The 24,191-nt window shown below is 39.8% G+C and overlaps 1 protein-coding gene across 1 annotated transcript in view; it reads left to right on the top strand.

Annotated features, from left to right (window-relative positions):
- The window catches only part of poln (polymerase (DNA directed) nu), a 69,112-nt gene extending 57,567 nt beyond the window's left edge, over positions 1 to 11,545 (top strand). Inside the window, exons 21-26 of the mRNA XM_042512714.1 lie at positions 1,730 to 1,861; positions 9,167 to 9,277; positions 9,571 to 9,646; positions 10,332 to 10,399; positions 10,476 to 10,537; positions 11,434 to 11,545. Of these exons, the coding sequence (XP_042368648.1) occupies positions 1,730 to 1,861; positions 9,167 to 9,277; positions 9,571 to 9,646; positions 10,332 to 10,399; positions 10,476 to 10,537; positions 11,434 to 11,517 (533 nt within the window). The 3' untranslated portion in view covers positions 11,518 to 11,545. The remainder of the gene's footprint in view (positions 1 to 1,729; positions 1,862 to 9,166; positions 9,278 to 9,570; positions 9,647 to 10,331; positions 10,400 to 10,475; positions 10,538 to 11,433) is intronic.
- The last annotated feature ends 12,646 nt before the right edge of the window (positions 11,546 to 24,191 follow it).

Raw genomic sequence — 24,191 nt, 5'->3', positions numbered from 1 at the left:
TTCACCCTTCATTTGGCTCTACTTTTTTCCTCATCATTTCTTTCACCCTCTGGTCCAGTCTGTCCTCCCTTCACTCTCCCCCTTTCAACCCCCCCCCCCCCCACCCCCCCACCACACCCCACCACCTGTCCTATCTCACACTCTTCAATCAGTCATGATAAAGGTAGTTTTGCTCCATTTAAATTTGCTGGCGGTTCATTTGTCATCTCAAGGTCAGTACTGAGCAGATCATCACAGAGCACCCAAAATAAAGGAAAAGTTCAACATTTTGGGTACTATGCTTAAAGGGACAGTTAATCCCAAAATAATAATGTTTTTTTTACCAAAAAAACATATTTTTCCTCTTACCTCTAATGCTATTTAGCAGTCTAGATAGTTTTGTTGTGAGTTGCACAGTGTTGGAGATATCGACCAAAGAGATGTTTGCCTTCTCTCCAATATAACAGAACTAGATGGCACTTTGGCTTGTGGTGGTCAAAGTGCTTAAAATACATTTTAAAACAACTCAACAGCAATGTCTTTTTTCATGACCCGGTTACTCAAGATAATCCACAGACCTTGTTGTGAGCGCTTTCATGTAGGAACTATTTTCTTTCTACAGAACTACGCCCGCCAACCGAATCACTGCGCAGAAAGAAGTGTAGTTTTGTAGTTTTGATTTTGGTGTGAACTATCCCTTTAATTTCTTGTTGAGAATTAGCAGAGAAGAACTGCAACACTGAAGTGTAAAAACAGCACTGTTACTGGGGTTATATTCAAGGTGCAGCGACTTCATCGAGTCTAACACTCAGCAAGAAAGCCATTAAGTGCACATTTCCCAAAACGTAACACTATTCCTTTCACAAACTGCAGATGTTGCCAACTTTTCAGCAAGCTCTAGTAACACTTATTTGTGTGAGGAAGGTACTAAAAATCAGTGAGTAAGTTATAATCTGGCACACAATGAATCATCATGGCTCAAAATCTCCTTTAATCATATTATCTATGTTATATCTGCATGGCATTGTAAACTGTAAACTTGCACAGTTAACCCTTTGAGGGTGTGTGGCGTCACTTTTCTTGTGCTGCTTTCAGATGCCTTTCACAAGTATTAAAACATTTGAACCCTGAGCAAATTGGTGCGGTTTCTTGTATTTCAAGAGGAAAAGAAAGTTTCCACAAATTGCAAGATATTTGTAGATTTAGTTTAGTTTAAGTTATTTTTTAAAAATAGGGAAAAATGTCACGGGAATTTTTTTTAAAAAGCTAGAGAAAAACGCCATTTATAATAGAATTACATGTTTATAATTCTGTTTAAAAAATAGAATTTTTATGCACTTTTTAAAAAACTCTGCGCAGTGATACAGTTGGTGGGTTTTAATTTGACAGAGAGAAAATAGTTCCTACATGAAACTGCTAACAACAAGGTCTCTGGATTGTCTTGAGTGACTGGGTCATGATTTTCTCAGACATTTTTCAGGTCATTTCCTGTTTCCTTTTTTACAAATTTTCTTTTTTGGTTGCTTTATTTCTGCGCATTGACACAGCTGTCTGTTTATATATTTTTTTTTTTACTTTTTTAAATTTATTTTCAGGTAGAAATCCTGTACTTTTTACTAATTTCTTGCTACTTTTTGATCAATTTCTTCTTTCATTGCTCCTTCTTCTCATGTTTTTGAAAGAAATCAAGCCAATATCAGGTTTCAGATGGTTAAAGATGAGTTAGTTGTTTGTTTTTTTTCCCCTGCAGGTCGTGAGCGTCTGTCAGGGATCCTCGGGGTGAGCGCTGAGCAGGCCAGCCGCTTCCAGGACAGCTTCCTGCAGACCTACAGAGAAGTCCAGTCCTTCATCCAGAGGACAATCCAGCAGTGCCACAAACAAGGTCAGAGTAAAGTCAAACTCCCACTGCGTCTCCCACATTTCTTCAAGGTTATCTTGAGTCGTAATGCCCCTAAAGAAAGAGATATTGACAAAATGTGTCCATACTGTATAAGCGCTGTTTCCCAGAATTCAATAGCAAAATGTTTATTTATAGGAGGGTGAGTGTCACAGCTAAGATGAGGGAGATTAGAAGTTAATGTGAAGAATTACAAATAGGAGAAGTCGGCAAAATGTCCCCAGAAACATAACAAAAATGTGTGCGTCTGGGTTTGAGCCTGCACTTTTGACTTCAAACTATGTAGTTTGAATCTCTTTGGCAAACACACATACACCCACGCTCTCTGTGGATTTGTGTGTGTGTGTTTGGCTGAGGAAGAAGAAGATGTGCTTGCATTGGCAGGAATGAGACAAACTGCTGTGGGTCAATACTTGAGGGGGACGGGGTGGGAAGGGGCTGATGGTTCAGACGGGACACTATTTATATTCGCACTGAATTGCCAACACAGCACACCTGAGACTTAAACACGCTCACACAAAATAGTGTAAAGTCTGCACTTTAACCCTCATTGCACACAGTGCATGAGCCGGTGTCCACAGGCGGAGGGATGAGGTCAGTCTGCACCAAAACAGATCCTCCAACCTTCAACACTGAGCCCCGTGTTAAAACCTCATCCTCTGGCTTTGCATCCAATCTCTTCTTAGCTTTTTCGTTTGTGTGCTATATCAGCTTTTCTTCCTAATTAAAGCACTTTGATATTTTTTCAACCTGGACTTTATTTTCCCATTTTTTTTTGTGTCTAAGTGACTAATCGACTTTTGAAACTGATCCAGTATTGAGCAAAAGAACTGCAGCTGGCAGCTGCAAAACAGGCTGAAATGTTACCATTTGTGTTCATGTTTGCACCAATAATTTAAGTCCACTAAAAGTGCTTGTTTTTGCCACTGACGGGCTCAGATTGTTATTCTAAGTCTGACAACATTATGAAAAGCATCCCTACAGAGATAGACCTTTTTTGTCAAAGAATAATATCCTATTTGTTTCACCAAAGTCACCAGACTCCATTTAAATAAAAAGTGATTTGTCCTCCCAAAACACACTTCATTGAAAGTCAACAGAAACAAAATAAATAAAACTCACAAATGCCGTCTCAGTCTAATGTAATTGGTGATGGCGATTTTGGGGCTTTTTCTGGTTAAACAAATGGATCTTACTATTCAAGGAAAAGGTCTTTCTCTGGAGGGATCTTTTTCATAATGTTTTCAGACACGTGGAATAATAACACGAGCCTACCGGTGGCAAAACAAGCACTTCTAGTGGATGGAAACTGACAGTGCAAACATGCCCAGATTGGTTACATTTCAGCCAATTTTGAGATCAATAGTGGACCAATTTTAAAAAATGTTGTTCCCATTAGTCACTTAGACACAAACACAAGGGAAAATAGGGTCCAGGTTGGAAAATACTGAAGTTATCCTTAAAGAGTCTACAGTATAAACCAATTACACCGCAATCAGATTAGTCTCTGTGTCGTCTGTCTGAAATCTGTGCCACAATTGTTTCTCTCTCAGGCCGTTTCTGCACAGAAAACTAGGTCTATAGTCATTTAGTCTTGTATAACAAGTGTTGAAAATAACCTTGTTTTGTAGTAAACATCTAGAATTGGGTCGGGGCAGTGGATGTTTTTCATGTCAGCCAGGATGGTGTACACCTTTGTCACAAACCCCGCCGTCACACACAGACAGGTGCTCCATCACCCACGGCAACCTGTCACCAGTGAAACGCCCCCGCTTCCTGCTCATCACCTCCCTTTTTCTCCGGTGTCGGCTTCCTAATGGAAGCGGCGTAATGGACTCATTCTTCCAAAATGCCGCGCACAGATCACCGTGGAAGCGATGTTGCGCCACACAGTCGGCTTGAATTCAGCTCATCACCATGGTGATCCTCCCATCGGAGACGGGCACCGGGATTTATCTGCCCTGCTCGTCCCACTCTCTCTTTGTCTTGCCGTCCTTTAGTCTGTCTGTCTCACTCTTTCTCTTTGTTTCTTTTCTGTCTCTCCTCACTTTCTCTCCATTTTCCTGTCTCTCCTCCTTTTATATCTTTGTTTTCACATCTCTTTTCCTTCTGTCTATCCGCTCATTCCATCGCAGAAATTTACAGTAGCTGATCGATGAAATAGCCCTCTGTAGCTCGTGCTGGCTGGGAGGTAGACACACTGTCTCACTCTGGATTTCTTGACTCTGGGAGCAGAGATTAATATGTGCCTGGGCTCTGCTCTCTGCACCGCTCTGACTTCATAGTTGATTGGTATCTGATACAGCGATATTTCGTTCAGAACTTGCTGGATGTTGGCAGGCTGAGCAGAGACGAGGTGAACAGTGCAGGCTCAGCTGCTGTCATATTTGATGGAAATGTATTGGAGAGGGCAGCGTGAAGGTGAGGTCAGTATCTCACTGTGGGTGTAACAGCAGAGAGAAGTGAAATGTTGTGGATGACCCAGAGGAAGAAATATAACCAGGGTGCCTGTGGATCCTTAAATAATCTTAAAAGGCATTCATCCATCTTAAAATAAGGCCTTAATTGGTGTTAAAATATCTTAAATCAGCCTTCCAGAAGTCTAAAGATATAAAAATTGTATTGTCAGAAAAACTGGTAATTTATTTATTTGTTTTTTTAAATTTAAAGTCACACAGATCAGGATAGAGGAACCAACAGCACTCATTTAACCATTTAACTTTACCAAATACAATCATATTTCCTTTGTCAAGGAAAAACAAATGTATACTTAAAAAATATACAATATTCATTGTTTCCCATGTGCTCCTCTCTTGAAAGTCAAAAAAAAAAAAAAAGAAAGAAATTAGAATTTGAATTAGATCATCTCTTTTAACTAAAGCAAAAAAAAATGTTGAAGCAAATATTTGGGGAAATTTGTCTCTCATATGTGATTGATGTTCTTTTTTTCTTTTTTCTTTTTTTTTTTTTAGATTTTGGGTTATTGTAAAATTGGTCTTTAATTTCACTTGGAGTGGCAAAAAAAGTCTTAAAAAGTCTTAAATCTTACTTGCCTTAAGCTGTAGGAACCCTGATACAGAGGGGACAAAGATGAGGACAAAAAACAGGACTAGTTTTTATTATGTAAAGTACAATAAATTACTCTATAGCCAGCCGCTCTTCTCTGAATGCTCCTCATTCGCCGTCCTTGATATTAAAATGAGATAAAGCCGGTAAGCCGGTCCTGTTGTTCCTCATATCATTCACATTTCATCAGTGCTCTTGGGATGAATGTTGTTCCTTCACTAGTGAAGACCGCCTGAGATAAAAACACAAGGAGGATTTTTTTTTTTCCTTTTTATAACAACAGGGGGAATCACATAGATGAAAGTGTTCTGAGGGCCACAGCAGACATAGGGAAGCCTAGATCTGCAGAGATATGCAAACACCCCGCTGTGCGAACACTCACACATCGTGGCTCTGATGCTCCGTCAAACTGTCCATGCATATACGCATGCAGATATTTCAACTTGCACACTGGGGAGCTGGCAAAGGCTCGTCATTAATAAAAAAGGGATTTGCAGTTTAGCTGTTGCTTCAGCCTCTGATGGTCTGTCATGGATAATGGGCTGCAGCACTGAGCTGTGTGGACAGCTTCAGTCCAAACACTACACACACACACACACACACACACACACACACAAACACAGAGGATGATAAGGCAGCTGTACCCGCCACTGATTACAACCAATTTTTTATAATTGGTGCTGGGATAAACTAAAAATTTTAATTCATCTTTCCAGTCTCACATTGGACTTTCAAGTACGCAAGGCAATGTCACCAAAATCAATATGACAATACCAATATAAATGATTTTCCAGTGTCAAAATGTATCACAATATTGCTCATGTCACAAAACTACATAGAAAATAGCCAGATTGGCATTCAGTGAAATGAACTTTGTTCTGCTGTTATGCATTACATCAGACCAAACTCAAAGGCCGTAAAACCTTTTGCTTTAAAGATATACTTACCATGCATGCGGTTACTGTTTGTAATCTGTATCCCCTGCAGAAAAGAAAGCCACCTTTGTCCACTTAGCATTTTGCCTCACTATATTTGATGTAAAATACGTCATTCGGATGATGTATGTATAAAAATAACTAAGATGATGGTTAGTGTGATGAACTCTGTTCTACTGTAGTGCATTTCATCCGACTAAACTCAAATATAATACGTCATCCTGCAGAGTTTCACTGGTTCTTCTGTTGCTCAGACTACAAGCACTGTGTCTGCAAGTGACATCACTTGACATCACTTTCCTTGTGCTGCTGTCATACACCTTTCACAAGCATTTCAACCTTTGAACTCTGAGGAAATTGCTGCAATTTCTTTCAAAAACATGGAAAAAATGCAATGAGCACTTTGATAATAAATTTTTCACAAATTGCAGAAATAAGTAGATTTGGAAAATTATTTTTAAAAAGCTAGAAAAATTTGTCAAGGGGAAAAAAGAGGAAAAAAGCTTGGAAAACTATATTTAACTATTTACTCATTTAATCAATTTAATTTATTTAATCATAATTACATATTTAAAATTGTGATATTTTTTAATTGTATTTTTTATTTAATTTATTTACAAATTTCAGGTAATTTTTATGAACATTTTACTCATTTTTGGGGTCATTTCTTCTTTTCTTACTCATTGCCTTTTTCCATGTTTTTAATTAAATAAAGCCAATTTGCTCAGGTTGCAAAGGGTTCATGGCTCATTTTGTTTGTTTTTAAAATTCTAATAACAAACTTTAATGAACGATGAAGCGGTGTCATCATTATAACACCACCTAAAATGAATTAATGATACCATCGCATTATTTTCTTGTCCTAATTTCAAGCGCCGCTGCTCATCATCATTTGCATTGTCACTGTCTCCACACAAACAGCCTGAACTTGAAAAGCACTGACCTTCACACCTCTGTGTCACTGGCTCAAAAATCAGCCGTTTGTCTGTTTCACATACCTGTCCATAGTTGAAATCAGCGTTAGTGTGACACAGAGTAGACCTCACGTCCCCGTCATCGGGCCCCAGAACAAAGGTCACATTCCTGGTGAAAAGGTCACACGCATGTGTCATGGGTCAGTTCACAGGGAGCAGCACAAGGTTTTTGTGTTTGTTACTGTGTTGTGTGTTCATTTCCTTTGCATGTATGCTTGTGTGTATGATTTTGTGTGTGTGTGTGTGTGTGTGTGTGTGTGTGTGTGTGTGTGTGTGTGATTGTATCTGTGCTCTGGGAAAAGGGTCATTCAGGTTTCATGCCCTGGTTGGCTTCCCTCATAATAAGGGATACTGGAGGGATTTAGCTGTAAAGCCCGCTCCATTGTCCAGTTGGTGGAATGTACTGGTCCACTGTGTGTGAGTGTGTGTGTTGCATACCTGCAGTTGAAAATGTGTGTGTTTGTGTATAATGTGCATATCACGTCACTGCACATTCTTGTGTTGCCCTCCGGTGTGTAACTGTAGTGGGAATGTGAGGGCGTTTCTCTCTGCTTTTGTACGTGAATCATGTGGATACCGGGGCTTGTGTGTGTATATGTGTGTGTGTGTTTGTGTATGTGGTTGGGCTTATGCTTGTGTCATTGTAAACCTGCTGTTACAATAATCACCTATAATGCTGTATCAACAAATGACTTTTCATGAAACTGTTCTCTTCCAATAGCACTCGCTGGCTTTAGTTCTGCCCAGCGAGTTGTTATGGATGACTCACTTGACTGAAAGAAGTGAGACTGTTGCTGCACAAACAGTTACAGGTCAAAGCTTGACTCAGTCTTTAGACACCTTTTATACTGATTTTAAATGTTGTTTTGGTCCTGAAGGTGTGGTGGGTTTTTTTTCCGTTTTTTGTCTGTCTGTTTTTATCTGCTTGTGCAAACAAATAGCAGAAAACTAGAATAACTGCCTCGTGGTTGTATGCCTCCACGCACAGATTCACACACATCTTTCCTCCGGCAGCACAGAAGATGTATACAGTTTCAAAGATTGGTGTCACCAATTCAATATCTGACCAAATATCACCCCAAATTCTTGAGTTTTGGCTAAAGGATTTTTTTTGAGATCACAGTGATGTTGACCTTTGACAACCAAAATCATTTCATTCATGAGTCCAAATGTTTCTTCCAAATTCGAAGAAATTTCCTCAAGTTGTTCTTGAGATATCAGGTTCATGGACAATCCAAAAGAGTAATACTTCTGGCCACGGCAATCGCGAGCGTGGAGGCTTAAAAAATATATACATGTACTTATTAATTTGCCTTGACACCCACAATTGAATGTTTTCACAGATACAGGTGATATTTGGCTTCTGTTGGATTCTAATGGGAAAAATGCTTTCTATGTATAACAATTTAGAGTCCAGCAAAATGCAACATCTACATTATTAAGTTCCCAAATTTATTCTCAATATATTTCTCTTATAACTCTTATTATTCTACAAAGGCATAATATGCAGGAATTTTTTGGTTACCGTTCGTAAATTCGCTCGTCTTACAAAGTCCGAGCCAACCCCAGTTTCACTCTCGTTTTGGAACCAGCTTTGTCCGTTTGTAGTTTTGCATCACTATATTTGCATTGTTTTTATATTTTCTCTGCACCATGTCTGCAATTTTTTTAACCTCATGGATGCATGCTGCTTACGGTCTGCTCACCTGCACATTGTGAGGGCTGCACGCCCAGTAACATCACAAAACAAGAAGAAAAAAAATGAAAATACAGGCAGAGGGCAGAGTCTCTGAAGATAAATATACCACACACACGCACAAACACAGCCTATAACTAATGCATTGTTTTTGGGAAAATCCCACAAAAGTTGTACTATGACTTTAATTTATGATTGCACAGAAATTGTTTGCAACAGTATTGATATTTTTTAATACTTGAGTCCTACTGGGCCAATGTTAAAGGTGAAGGAATTGAATTTTAAAGTCATATGCATTCATGTCTGTAGTCTGTGGATGCAGATGTGTTGATGTGGTTTCACAGAAAGTTCACCAGAAGCAGAACTACGTTGCATCAATGCATTTTAATTTATAGTCTGTTCACTGCTTCTGAGTAAACTCGCAACTTGATATTTCTGGCTGCAGTAAATCTTGAAGGACTTGCATTGAATGGGTATCAAAGCTTAGCTGTGTGAGAGAGTCAGCCCTCAAGGACAGATTTACTCAGCTGAGGACTTGGTCGCACCAAGCATAAATTGAGCTCATGATGACTATTGATTATTTAATTTTAAACATGCTGTATTTTTTGCTTTTCTTTAGGTTATGTGCTCTCCATCATGGGTCGTCGACGAACCCTCCCTCACATCAGCTCCCCTGATTGGGGCATCCGCATGCAGGCTGAGAGACAGGCTGTCAACTTTGTAGTCCAAGGTAGGAGGACTGATCGGTCTGCACAATAGTGTTGATGTGTAGTGTAGCCGATATGTAACGTTATTGTTTTGCTTCTGATGTTGATCAGGAAGTGACGGTTTTTTTAGAAATTAACTTTTTGTGGATAAAGTCAATCATTGAAACTCAATTATTTTTTTTAATATCATACCTTAAAGCTCACTTAATTATAAGTCATCCTCCTTACTACCCCTTCACAACAGATGTGTGTGTGTGTGTGTGTGTGTGTGTGTGTGTGTGTGTGTGTGTGTGTGTGTGTGTGTGTGTGTGTTTAGGTTCTGCTGCTGATCTCTGTAAGATGGCCATGATCAGAATCTTCAACCTGGTCGCCTCCAGCTCGCTCTCTGCCAGGTAAAACCACTAAAAATGCCATCACTGTTTAAAGACGCTAATATGACAAACAGACCTAACACCGCCTCCCTCACTACAGCGACAAAGTGTCTGATTTTACACAGGCAAAGCGTGGTCGAGTGTTATATTTATGAGGAAGTGACTGAGTCTGTCATGCCAAAACACATAAACATTCACCACTTTACCAGCCAACTACATTTGTAGAGTTGAGGAGTTTTCTCAGATGATTACTGCTGCAGTTTCATGCCAAATATTCTGCTGGAGTAAACACACTTGAAGCCAAGACCCAAAACATACCCGAATCAGATATGTTAGGGCGATGCTTTTAGACACCTTACACAAATATTTAAACATTTAAACCCTGAGCAAACCCTGAGAGAAAAGGTAATGACCAACTTAGTGAGAAATGCTCCACAAACTGCATGAAATTATTGGAGTTAGGAAATTATTTTTAAACGTATATAGGAAAAAGTCTGGGTGGAGATCATTTCCTTTTTTAAAAATATATTATTATTATTTTATTATTTTACTAATTTTCTTAGACTTCTCACTAATTCATTGGATATTTTTGGGTCATTTCTTCATTTGCTGGTCATTGCCTTCCTCCCATGTTTTTAAAAGAAATCAAGCCAGTTTGCTCAGGTTTCTAAGGGTTAATTCTCTCTGAATGTGTTTGTTTCTGTAGGCTGGTAGCACAGCTCCACGATGAGCTTCTGTACGAAGTGGAGGACTCCCAGGTGGAACAGTTTGCAGGTGAATATACAACATACGATATCTGTCACTGAATATTTCACTTGTGTTAAACACGCTTATGTACCGTACTGTGCAGCTCTGGTGAGGAGCACCATGGAGTCCCTTCAGCACATCGACCATCTTGGAGTCCATCTTAAGGTGAGTAAATGTAACCTACACTGAAAATCAGTCAGTGGTATTATAGTTTCAGTTGTTTGTGTTCAACATTTGTTCAGTTGTGGATGCAAAGATTCTTTTTTGATGATGGGATTCAGGGAAACGTAGACGTACACAATAACAACCATGCGTAATTATAAGGTGTAACAGCTGCCTTCGGCTCGTCTGTGTTTTTCGGACGGGTGATTCTTTTTTTTTTTTTTGTAATTATTTTTTTTACATTCTTTAGCTGTAAGCTATAATGATCAAAATTAATACAGAAAAATGCTTTAAACATTTAGATTATGTATTAAGTCTATAATATATCACATTGTTACTTTATTAAATTACTCCTGGAAAATATTGAACTTTTTCACAATATTATAATTTTTCGAGATGTACCTGTATGTCCCCTCTCTGAATTGAAAGATTTTGTGCAGATGCAACACAGGGGGAACTCAATAGCTTTTACTTTTTCCTCATCAGCGGTTTGTTAATTTGAGTTGCAGGGTGGAGAATTGAGGAACAAACTGTTGATCATCACACTTAAGAGTCAAGACTGCAAGCAGTGGTCGTGACCTCGTTTATATATATATATATATATATATATATTTACAATTTGTATTCCCTTAAGACTCTGCAATCACCCTTACTGCGGGGGGGTAGAGAGAGATAAAATTAGGAAGGGAGGAGGAAAGACTCAGAGAGGAGACACTGGAGAGATGTTAAGCTCAGACATTGATCCCCAAGACTTGCCACTGGAGACTGCCACCTTCAGGGGGACCTGGAAACACACACACACACACACTGACACCTTTCCCTTTTTCAAAGGTGTATGTGTGTGCCTGTGTGTGTGTGTGTGTGCGTGTGTGTGTGTGTGTGTGTGTGTGTGTTTCCAGGTCCCCCTGAAGGTGGCAGTCTCCAGTGGCAAGTCTTGGGGATCAATGTCTGAGCTTAACATCTCTCCAGTGTCTCCTCTCTGAGTCTTTCCTCCTCCCTTCCTAATTTTATCTCTCTCTACCCCCCCTCTTTATTTGATATCTGATATACATTTCTTGCTTACTCTCTCAGTATGTTCTCATCATCCTCTTCTGAGTTTCTTGTTCCATTTCTCTCTCTCATCATCTCTCTCTCTTTCACTCAGTCTGTCGCTCCCTCTCTCTTCGCCTGTCCTGCATCCACATTGCCATGGAAACCAGGCAGCTGCAGCTCCCAGTTCTTGCTTTCGCTCCATCCGTATCCGGGGGCAACGGCAGGAGCCACAGACTGGATCGCTCTCCTCCATCCTGAAAAAAAAAAAAAAAAAAGATTCCTTGTCCTCCTCCTCTCCTCCTCCGTTTTCACACTCTCTTGTTAAGACCAACGCTGTTTTCTCTGCCTTGTTGCCAAGGTGAATCTTTGAGAGAGCACTGGGTGTTTATTGGTTCATAAAATTTGTTGTTGGTATGATTTTTAAAAAGACGCAGCAGTTGAGCAACTGTATACCTTGTATTTATTGTTTCTATGCTCTGTTCGTGTTGAATAAATCCAGTAAAGAAAGTGTCAGGTTCGCACTCGACAAACCCAATGACCTTTCTCACCCGCTTTCCTCTCCTCACGCAGGTTTTTTCTCCAGGCACTAATTCCTAATTAATTCTTAAGGCTGATTTGCATGTTACTTTTTAGGGCATTTTAAAAGCCAATTACTTATTACAGAAGTATTTCACTGCCGGAAAAATTGTCTTTTAATAAAACTAGGATGTCTTGTAGAAAGACAAATACTTTTGAAATTGGTGCTACAAAACAGAGAAAACGGGGAAAGAGGGCTGTGGCTTGTGAACTCGTACGTTGGAAACAATGGTGGCTGGCCAGCAAGACATGATCTCATATTACAGTTAAATTGTGAGCTAAAACGTGTTTCTGAAAACATTTGAGGTGAAAAATAGCACCAGCGCTGCTTAGTTTTATCATTTAACCTGAGTTTTTTTGGCCTCCTTTTTCAATGTGCTGGGAGCAGTATGGCGCCCACTGTTTATTGTATTTATTTCTCTGGGACAATGAATATTAACAAACATTACTGTAAATATGACAGTTTTAAGAACAATAGTCATGACAAAAATCAAACTTGTTATAGTGCCAACAAAGACAGACATGGGCAGCTATGAAATTATATATTAATTACAGTTCAAAAAAGCATAACCAAAGCGGACAGAGCATCTTAAATGCAAAACTGGGAACATTAGCAACAAGACAACAGTAGCACTAAGGTTAGTCAAGCAGAAGTGAATTTACCAGCATACAAGATGTGTTTTCACAGACATTTACCAAATTAATTATAGTCATGTTCTCAACTGTCTAGAGGAGAACCTGTAAGTTCTCTGATTTGTGCCAGTACACAAAAACTTTAGCTAGTACAGCTAAACAGGGCACGAAAATAGGTTTCTGAAAACACATGAGGCAAGAAATACCGTTAGCAGTAACATTATGTTGATTTGTTCGAACGAGTTTTAGCGGGCGAGAGTGGCCCAGGTCTGTCTCTTGATCCGTGTCTATGCTTTTTGTGTCCGTTGTGGTAGCATGGGTGGCGGGCAATCGAAAATTTAGATGTACAGCCTGTAGTTCAAACAACAGCCCAGGAGAGCCAGCGAAGCTCTGCCAATTAAAAATCTGCAAAGTATCCCTTTAATGGACACATTAAACAGCTGAAGCAGCATTATAAGCTTGAATTTCAGCAAACATTGAAATTAATTTAAGTCACGATTCCTCTCAAATATTTCTGTCAATGTTGAATAACTTAAGAGGGAAATTCCAGGTGGAAAAGAGGACGGCAGAGTTTATAAAAAGTCTGTTTTATTCAGCACGTATTCTAGTATTTTACTGATGTGATATTTTCAGGAAGGCTTTATCTAATAAGCTTCATCTCTGTTGGTTGCATTCAGCTGATTCAAAGCAGATGATCTAATTTTGCTCAGCTATGTGCTTCCAGCGCCTCGCTCTGCTCTCTCCAGTTCATCTTTTATCTGCTCACTTGGCTCTAGCCCACTCTCCTCTTTGTCTTGTTCCTGCCTCTGTCACACACACACATTCCACGAATGCTCGTACACAAGCATACACACACACTTGAGAAACACACACACGCCCACTTTTTTTTTTCCATGCCGGCACCATGAATGCACTCAAACACAGTCATCGGCTTCCAGGCACACTGACCGAGTTTCCTCGTCTCTGGCAGCCGCAGCGAAACTCTTTTGGCCCCTTTTATACTGTCCTCCAATTAAGACCCTTTAAGCCTGCAAAATGGGTCCAGGCAGAACCATACACCTTGTGACATTTGAACAAAGCCTAACCCCCATTACCTATTTAAAATGTCACCTCATGTCGGCTGCTAATTATAGCAGTTGTCGCTTTTTCGGTGGGAACAAAGGTGGCATGTAGGATACCCGGCAGATCCGCCAGCAATTCTGTCTTGTCATTTACATTCCTCTAGTTTCCTTTCTTTTTCAGTGCACCAGCCCTTCACTTTGCCGGTTGAACCCACTGACTGACAGGAATGTGTTCTCCGTTCGCTGATGTGAGGGGAGCTTTTCTCACCAGGTCAGTATGAGCAGTTCAATGCCAGAGCAACAGACAGTGTTATGGAAATCTGTCCCTCTATTCTCTCATTGTTCTGTGGTTTAAGGGTGCACGGCCTTCCCCCCCTTTGAGAGGGGAGCGTGAGACTGTGCAATGTGCAAATTTGAGAGGGCACTCTGCACTTTTGGAGTAGGGGTGTTCAAAATAGGTATGGAGGTAAAACCAATACAGCTGTTTTTTAGGGCTCTCTAAACTCCTTTGTTTGCGTTCTGTTTGGTGGTAATCTATGTGGAGGATGCAACAGCCGACTAGCACTGCACTTCTGCTCCACTGTCATGTGGAATATTTTTGTTTTGTTCATTTCAGTAGTTAATATGGTCCTACAGCATGTCATATGAGGGATGAACTAAATATTACAATAAGCCCGTTATATTCTACTTAACTAAATTTTTAAAAATGCATGATGGAGAATGAGGATGGGACGATTTTTGTGTTTTTATGGTGGATCACAATAAAAAATACAAACACAGTACTTGCACGTGGGCACCCTTTCAATCAGTTTACCATCGGACATAATACTGCTAAAATCATCAAGCAATCGAAGGCAAGCTTTTGAGAAAATACCACCTTAAGCTCAGCAAGTGTATAAATGACAGTGTCATCAGCATATGAGGGTATTTTTGCTTGAATCTCCATACCCAAGTCATAATTAATAATACTTTGTTCTGCAGCAACAATAAAAGAGAAAATTGTTGCTATGTTATGACAAGCAATCACTTGTTCAAAATAATCTTTAGCAAATGTAATCATAATCATCAATACATTTAAGAAATTGCCTCTATGTTATTAGTAAAGTTCTGTATGCAGTTTGTTCAAGTGGTGTTGCCGTAGCCCAGCAGAAGCCGTTGCCTGACTGCTGTACGCACAGACCTAATCTGATAAAGCAGCACGCATAATTTGCTCCCCTTTTTCTAAAAAACACAGGGTGTCTAAAGTTCTTTGAACATCGTACTGTATCAGTGTCATTACGTTTAAATGTTTTAGAAAGCGAAAAACTTGAACGGTATATGAGTGTTACAAAGACCAAAGACTATATCACCATTGACTGTTATAGTTTTTCTAAAATGTTAGTATGCCTTAAAAAAGTCATTGTTTGCACCTTTTCTGCGTGATCATGAATCGGATGTTGGCTTTGATAACCCCAAACTTAGATTAAGATTTGTTTTCACCAAAAAAAGATGATTGTCTGATCTGTGGTGCAATAAAAACAAATGTTTCTACCAGTTAAAGGAATTCCAGTATATTGAAGTGCCATTTTAAGAGTTTTAGGCATATTTTGACATGATAATATTGTGAATTGCTATTATTTGAGTTAGTGTAATTATGACAGTAAAGTTGTATATTGCCCTGTGCCAGATGAGGAGCCATCATATGTTGGCCTCCATTCTATTTCTTCAGCATTACTATCGTTTCAAAGATGTGAATGAGTAATGATTATGTTGATTTGACTGGAGTGGTGCCTTCGCTCTAATGACCTGTGCCGTTAACAGGAGCCGAGGGTCCCTCTGAAGACTCCAGTTGTCAAGGGCAACAGCATGAGCTTCCCCTAGCTGCCATGGCAACCGTGAGATGTGTAAGTAGACCCTGCGGCACATATCCTCATGGCTGTGATTACTGACACTTATATCACTTCAAATCTGATATTTATCTCAAATGATTCACATTGTGCATCATTTCCTTTCTCTGCTCCGCTCTGCTCCCTTGTGAGAAAAAAAAAATCAGTTCACTGTTGCAACATATAAAAGCTTAATGCATCATCATTTTTAATTGATACAATATATGTACATCCATGTTTCAATCATAATGCAGGAAATCCCATCTTTACATCTATACAGTGTTCCAGGTGTTGTCAGTATAAAAGAAAGGGTTAATAATCACAATAATAATCCCGGTGCGGTAATACAGCGGTCTTTCAAAGGAATGGCAGAAAGGGAACTGAAAGCTAATAGACCCCCAATAAAAACCAGGTTGTCACTGCAGTCTCACTGAGGTCGGGCAGACAGGTTAAACCAATGGACACGCCTTTTTATCTGAAGCTCTTTTTATAAAGAGATTGCTCTATAAAAGTCCCTTTGCACTTTTACACAGTATCTAACAACAGCAGCATCATCCTGCTCCAGTGTGTGATTTTAGACAGTATACCGGCATCACTGATCCAAAAGAGGCATAATACACATTACGTTTAACACAACAGCCTCTAGTGTGACATAACACATACGTCAGAACCACTTTCAGTTGACTGAATTTGAGAAGACAAGTTGAATTATTACAAAATTACCTCTGTGTCTTCTCAAATACAGTCAACTTAAAAAAATTAAGGCAGCCAGGACACTAAACTTGTTTTAGTTAGTTTCTTTTTACAGTGTGATCTCCTCCTGTCCTCAGAGGGCAAGGAGCTCCAAAATCTCACTGTTTTCCTCAGTTTGGTGACATTTATGGACGTTCATGATTATGGAAACCGATTGCCTTGAAAGAGGAAAGTAAAAATGACTATAAATCTGAATTCAACTTTACTTTCTAAGTTTTAAGTTTACATGAAATTTAGCTTTAATTACTTAATTTTGTGAAGTTGTTGCAACTTAAAATGATAAGTGAAATCACCTTTTTCAGTAAACCAAGTTAGTCTGACTTAACTTGATCATACCAAAGAGGATTTTGTCAAAGATGAAGTTGGAAGATCTGTTCTGTTTTGTTAACATGTTTAAGAAAATGCAAATATGATAGGTGATAGATTGCAACCAGCAAAATACAGATATAGCACAGTAAACTTGGTTTAATGAAGTCGCTAAAACAGAGAAAGATAGATTTGATTAAACTTATCATTTTTAAGTTGCAACAACTTCACAAAACTGAGTAAATACATAACATTTCAAGTTTACGTAACAATCAGATATAAAGTTAACATACATTGAGATAGTTATATTTACTTACTTTTTCAAGACAACAAGTTTCCTGGATTTTTTAAAAAGTAAAATCAACTTGTTAGATTTTACAGTGTACCTGCTGTGGCGGCTTAAAGGGGAGACGAGTCTGTCCTCCTTCTCCGTGCTTGTACCTTTTATACAGAACAGCGAGCCGGCATTACTGCACAATATTCTCACCTTAAACAGGCCGTGTAAAAGTGGCTTCTAACCCTGTGGGCCCCTGGCACTATTTTCTCACTGCTCTACTTTACATGCCTGAGGGCCTCTTTTCCCAAATTCCTCACCGTAGCCACTCGTCTCCTAACTCCCGGTTCCCAAAGTTTCCTCAGTTGCATTTAGATTCCCTCCCCCTCCTAAATCCACCTCATCCATCCATCTATCTATCAATCCTTCCTTCTATTCCTCTATCTTGGCCGACTGGTTGACCTGCCTGCCTCCCCACAGTGTGGCTGCATATCAATCCCCTGCTGTGCTTTGTGCGGGTCGGTTTCCTGGCAACAGACAACAGCCATGACAGGGCTCCAGGGCAGAGAGAGTCCCTCACATTTTGCAGCAGCTTGCTCTAGATGAACAGCTCAGTCCAGAGACGTTTATGTCCATGACTGGTGTGCTATAAGCTTACAGGGCTGCTGCAGTGTTCGAGACTTTCTCCGGTGACTCGAGAGTTCAAGCAGACAGGTGGGACAGGGAAGGCTGTGTCCATCAGTGTGGGACAGACACCAAGGCTAAGATGGCGTGCTCTGTCGCCCCTGAAAGCGGCAGCCATGAGTCAGTACGGGATTGTTGTGAGGTAATACAGATGAAGACACCTGCATTACTGTGGAATCTCTTTATTAGTGCTGTAAATATCTTCTAAAATATAGTTTTAAATATTTTTAAATCCACAGTTTCTGTTACAAAAGGAGTATAAATGACCCCCAGATGCTATTTACAGTAAAATATACTTTACAACTTTACAGTAACTGACTTGCAGATTCAAAAAAAAGACTTTGAATCTCACTTGTGAGAAAAGTCAACATGATTGAGAGTTGCGATTCTGGCAGCTGCTGCGTGTTTATAATTGAATATGTTCAATTGTACTGACAGAGCGGCGGTGGTGAAGTTACAGTGCACGTCTCAGCGGTCACAAGCTAACCGGAAGTCTTTGTTGTTCATTAAATAAAAGCTCAGCAGATTGCGCTTTCAGGGTGCAGCCACGCCATCTTTTTCCTGTGTGCTTGAACTGCTCGTTCTTTAGCATCCATCATCCCCCTCTTGTCATTTCCTCCGTCTCCTATTGACATCTGTACAAATATGCAGAGGTACACCTGTGTACTTTGACTTTTAAAAAACACATCTTTGACACCTCTTTGTAAAGAAAAATACAAAAAAACAAACATTTTACAATCAAACACCCCTCCAGGCTCTGATGTGATGAGTGGTAAAGTTGCGATGCTGAAAGTGTGATGGCATCACTGCCACTAATTGGTACAGTATAAGGGATATAACATCAATGCAGCATTTCATGTTTTTCATAAAATCATCGTTGATAGTGTCATTATTTTGTGGTTTTCTGTTTGTTTGTGTTTATTGCTTGATCAGATGGCACGTGGGCAGGATTTTTTTTTCTTCAAATAATACCAACAGGATTGTGTTGAACAAAATATAGCCACATAAGGAATAAAAATGCAGCAATTACTGTCACCTTTGGCAAATTTCCACCTCAAAAAATTAGCCATGGGTCGTAGCACAGATTATACATAATGGTATCATGTCTTGTATATATGCTTATGATACATACAGTCAATAATACAGGAGAAACTTTATCCATACTCTTCATAGGAAATGTAAAAAATCAAAACTATCTGTACTGTAATAGCAAAACAAGACACAGTTGTGCTACAAGTGCTTATGTGTTCTTGGCACCTGTGGCCTCAGTCCAGAGTGAGTCCTTCTGTGTTTGCCACAGCCGAGCAAAATCCTCCCCAGAGGTAGAGAGAGAGAGGGAGTCCATGCTTTGGAGCTTCGAGCTCCCGCCGCCCCCCCCCCACCACACACATACACACACATCCCCCCGTTTAACTGCCAATGTGGCACATTCCTCCCTCACCCCTCACCCTCCTTGTTAGGTGGAACATTCCAGGCGACAGCCATCTTCTGAGACAAAAATGAACTCCGTCAGGATTGGTTAAAACCAGCAAAGATGACAGTAAATAATACATTAACAATAGGCAGAGATACGGCTATTTACAATCACACAAAATGTCTAACGTCTAATGTAGTGGTTTAGTCACCTAATGAAAGAACCAATAGCTGCTTTTCACCTTTTCTTCTCATTCATAAAGTAAAAAAAAAAAAAGCAACCAGGAAAGATTCAAAACATAAAAATCTTTCTAAGACCTTAAATGTTGGCAGTTTACATTCATGCCTGTGAGTGTTCGCCCCCGAGGCTGCCGAGCGCGGACACACACCTTCAGAGCAACACACCCACAGGATCTGTACATTTGTGCAGTTTTGACTTCTATGCTCCTTCACCAGCAGATAAACTGAATGAAATATTGACAAATATGGATATTTGGGTTGTTTAACAGCCAAAATTGAACATGACCAGTTTTTTTGTTTTAAACAGCTGAAGTTTGTGCCTCCGTGTCTGCCATCAGAGACAGCATCACATGATCATTTTTGGGTTCTAAAGCACTCTAGAGTAAAAGAGCCTCCTCCAGCAGGAGAGGCCTTTATGCAGCATACCTTCTCAAACCTCAACCAGTAGGACAGCACACTCGCACTCAAACAAATCACAGAAAACCAAATAAAAAAAAAAGTGTGGGCTTGTTTTTGGATTGTACATCAGCAGAACATTTCAGAGGAATGGTTTGTAACTAATTACACTCTGGCAGAAGTTGCATACAGTAAAATTACTACATTCTAACATCAAGTATGCGTTACCAGTTTAAAATGGGAGGTGAGACGTCACAGGGCATAGCATTCACATGAAGTAGAAAACAGACATTGCTCAGATGAGAAATAAATGCATTATAGTCAGTGCACTTCATCTTTACAATTCAAAATCATCCCTCAACTTCCTTAAGCCACGCAGTCCACGAGATAATTGAACTCCAGTGTTTGATTCCAGTGCATAAGGCCTTGGCAAAGGCGGTCTGAATGATACTACCTTTGTTCAGAATATATACCAGTAAGGATAATCATTTCTCCCAAAAAAAAACCCCACAGAGGAGCATTTTAAATTTCATCAGGCAAAAACTGAGATTGGCAGCAGCAGAAATGGCTCAGAATTGACAGACTTCACATTCTTCCACAAGATCCAGAGCACAGTTTGTTTTACAGTCCACCTCAGCAGAGCGCACCTTTCACTCTCAACCTTCAGACCTCACTCAGGTCTTATACAGAACGGGCTGAGTCATACAGAAAGGACCCAAAAACACTGACCGAAGGTGTTTGACACTCTGAATGTGTCTCTGTCATTGTGGTTTTGTGAGGAAAGCCTTGGTACCACTGACACTTTTCAGATTTATGATATCAGATTTTATTTTGAGAGTTTATTTTCTGCTCTATAGTCTGATTCAGATTGAAACAGACTATAGAGTCTGATTAAACATGAATTCAGGGAATGAAACAATTTGCCATTACTGCGGTGGCATCTCCCAACAGTAGGTTTTAATGCAAGCTGTCCTAGGAAGTGTATACATTTCTACTTTTACTTTTACTGTCTGTGTAACGTGACTTTCACATCGTAAATAACCTATCCAGTGTTCAGCTGCTCCAGCAGTAGTCTCAGACTTCAGCTTCGGAACAAAAATTACTAAAAAAACAAGTAATGTTATATTGCGTAACTAAAGCAGATATCGTTATGGTACGTGTCTACAGGATCCGTCATTTCCACAGTTTCCATTCATTGTCAACATAAGCGGCCGTGCAGTGCATTCTGGTCTTGCAAGAAGCCTAGATTCTTTATGCAAGTCAGGTGCGTCCAACGTGTCTCACTGCCTCTGGAAACTCCAGCAGTTGCATGTCTTATTTTTTGCCTTTCAGAAACAGATTTTGGCGAGTAGAGTTTATTATCTATGCCAGTCATTTACGCTAGTTACTACAACAAACCATGGACACATTTGGCTGAAAGTCACCAGTTAGTGTGGCTGTTAAATCAAAAAACCAGATACTCTATGTTTAGCATAGTGCTTTTTTTCTTTAACCATTGTATTTGGCAGAAAATTAGCAATGTCTGCATTTTAAGGCTGTCATCAATTGGCTGAGACAATTTAGAAAACTTTTGTCACTGTCAGCAGGTAGCAACGGACACTGCGACTTGCCACCGCAGTAAAGGGGGCGCTTGAATACTGTTACCTAATATCCTGCTTGGATTAGCAAGACTTTTGTAGCTTCTGTATGTTGCCGGTGGTGGCTGTTGCTCCTCACAAAACACAGTCTGTTCTTTTATTGTTTTAATCTCAAGCAAAAAATGATTTCAAAACAGATGCGTCAGGGTGATGCGAGGCATCCTCCACATGTTGGCCCTATGACAACATCTGATGCGTTTGTGAAAACAATGATGTTTGATGCTTTCAGTGCATTTGTGCCTTGCTTTTACTTTGTAGAATTTCAGAGAGAAATCTTGGTTTGGCTCTAATTCAAAGACAAAGAACTCGTCAGTAGCTGAACCTCCGCTAGACGTGGTCTGAACAAAGGAAACGGAAGAAAACTTATAGGACCTGAAAAACATAAGCATCCAAATGACTTAAAGCAGCTAAAGTCAACTTTTGTCCATTGTGGGGATTATGTTTGTACATCACTAATTACAAAAATGAATGTCTTGTGAAAAGTGTAATCCAAAGTTAGATTCAAAGGAAGCTGTACTCTATATTTTAAGGTATTTAGCAGACACAGGTGGAGGTTTAATGGGGCGTTTGAGGACACTTTTGACAACAAATACTTGTGTCACCTGGAGCAAAGTTTAAACATTTGACCGTCACTGCAAATTCCCACTCCCACAAAAAAACACCTGTCCCGTTCCCATTGGTGTTTTTATGTATGTTTGTTTGTTTTTAAGGGGTGTAGTCATTAGGCAATGCAATGATTTTGAGTTGATGTTCTTAGATCACTTTGCATTCTCCTGCACAGTTTCATTCATATTAAAACTGCTTATTTCTATATAAAAACTGACCTATTGTTATCATGATTTCCGTCCCGCTGGCTCCCGTTGACTTTTTTCCTGTCCCGTCCCAGTCACATGATGAATACTGACACTGACTCCCATCCCGCAGGATTCCCCAAAACTGTTTCCTTTTATCTGCATTCAAAAAACTTGGCAAAGGACTTGGTGGTTGAAAGATTTTGCTCCATGCACTACATGGGAACACATGTTTATCTCTTGCATCATTCGTCCAATGCCCATTGACGATCTATAAGGTGTTTGGAACCTTTAACACGAGCTGGTTTATTAGAAGAAGAACAGTAATGCTCTCACTATTCATTAAGGAAGGAAACTTTTTAGCCCTCCAGCCAGTGAGGAATAAATCTGAATATAAATAGCTACTTGCAAATTTAGCAAGGCTTTAAGTATGTGATACAACTATCTCCTTAAGATTCGTGAGCACTGGCTTGTGGCTAGAGATGTTCCGATACCATTTTTCTAATCGATTCTGATACGTAAACCGACACAAGTACCGACCCGATGTCATTGCGTTAAAAAAATTGAAGAGCTGTATACATTTAACCCATTTTCATGTCAAGAAGCCAAATAAAAATTCAATGATGGGTCACGCCGGGAGTTTATCGGATAGAGCACATACCATTAAGGCTGAATCCTTACCGCAGTGGCCCAGGTTCGAGTCTGTCCTCTGGCCTTTTGGGCCAAGTCTTTCGCTCTCTCTCCCCTTTCGTATCTTTCTGTCTATCACTATAAAGCTCAAAGATGCCCCCCAAAATATTGTACAACTAAACATTGGCAACACGGCCTTTGATTCGTCGACACTCGACCCATTGCACTATGTGATGCATATTGCACTCAGTATGTTTCAGCAAACTGCTCACAGCAACATCGGTTCTTTTCAACACATAATAAATTGATAAATAATCACATTAATTGTTGAATTAATTAGTTTTATGAAGACTCTTAAAGTTGAAGGCTCTTCTGTGATTAATTTCAAAGCTCATTGTAAGTTTCAACGGTAACAGAGCGGAGGACTTTAAAAGTACGTTTCTAGACCGCAGCGTTTCTGAGACTTTCTAAAAATAATAAATGGAGTACTTTGATGTTTGAATACAACATCAGCGACCTTGAGGGTTTAATGAATTGAGACAAATAAATGCGGTTTCCAATCGGTAGTGTACTTGCCGATACCTGATCCAGAATTTTAGTGCGGAGGCATTTCCGATACTGGTATCGGAACAACTCTATTTGTAGCTGGTATTATTTTTCAAAGAATTAAGATTTAAATTAAATAAACCATTATTTAAAGAAAACATCAAACAAGTCTATGGTTCCACTGTATGCCATGTGCTAGGAGTTTCTCCCCTAAAAGTTATTTTGCATTTCAAAGACACATTTCATGCAAATGATACAATTGTTTGTTTTTTTTTCCAAACAAAGAAACACACATTTCTTTTATATGTTCATTTAAAAAAGAAGCGTATTTTCTTTTTATATATATATTTATATTTATATATATCATATATAAATTAGTTGTGTTTTTTTTTTCTACACTTTTCCAGGGCAGGCACCGTACACACACCGGGTACAGAGGCATGCCACACTTGCATTGCTTTTTGCATTCTACAGTTGGTTGGCTGGCAGGCATGACGTCATCCAGACAGTGCTGCAGCTGGTGAGTGTTTCTGCACCAACTCTGAACAACACACACACACACACACACACACACACACACACACACATTTTCACTCTCACTTTCTGCGTCTTCTGCACACGTCTTGCAACCTGACACCAGCCGCGTCACACTGCCTAGATGACATCAGAGTACGGGGGCGGGGTCTAAGGGTTGGTCAGACAAGCTTCAAATGGAGTAATAAAAGCAGTGCAGCAAGGCTCTGTGGCGCATGCAGAGATGGCCAGGGGGACAATGGGCGTGGCCTGGGACAGGGAGGGTCAAAGGTCAGCGGAGGGTTCA

Source organism: Plectropomus leopardus, chromosome 23, assembly GCF_008729295.1.
Source record: "Plectropomus leopardus isolate mb chromosome 23, YSFRI_Pleo_2.0, whole genome shotgun sequence".
Lineage (NCBI taxonomy): Eukaryota > Metazoa > Chordata > Actinopteri > Perciformes > Serranidae > Plectropomus > Plectropomus leopardus.
The sequence above is the reverse complement of the archived record's forward strand: the minus strand, read 5'-3'. Positions and strand labels throughout refer to the sequence as shown.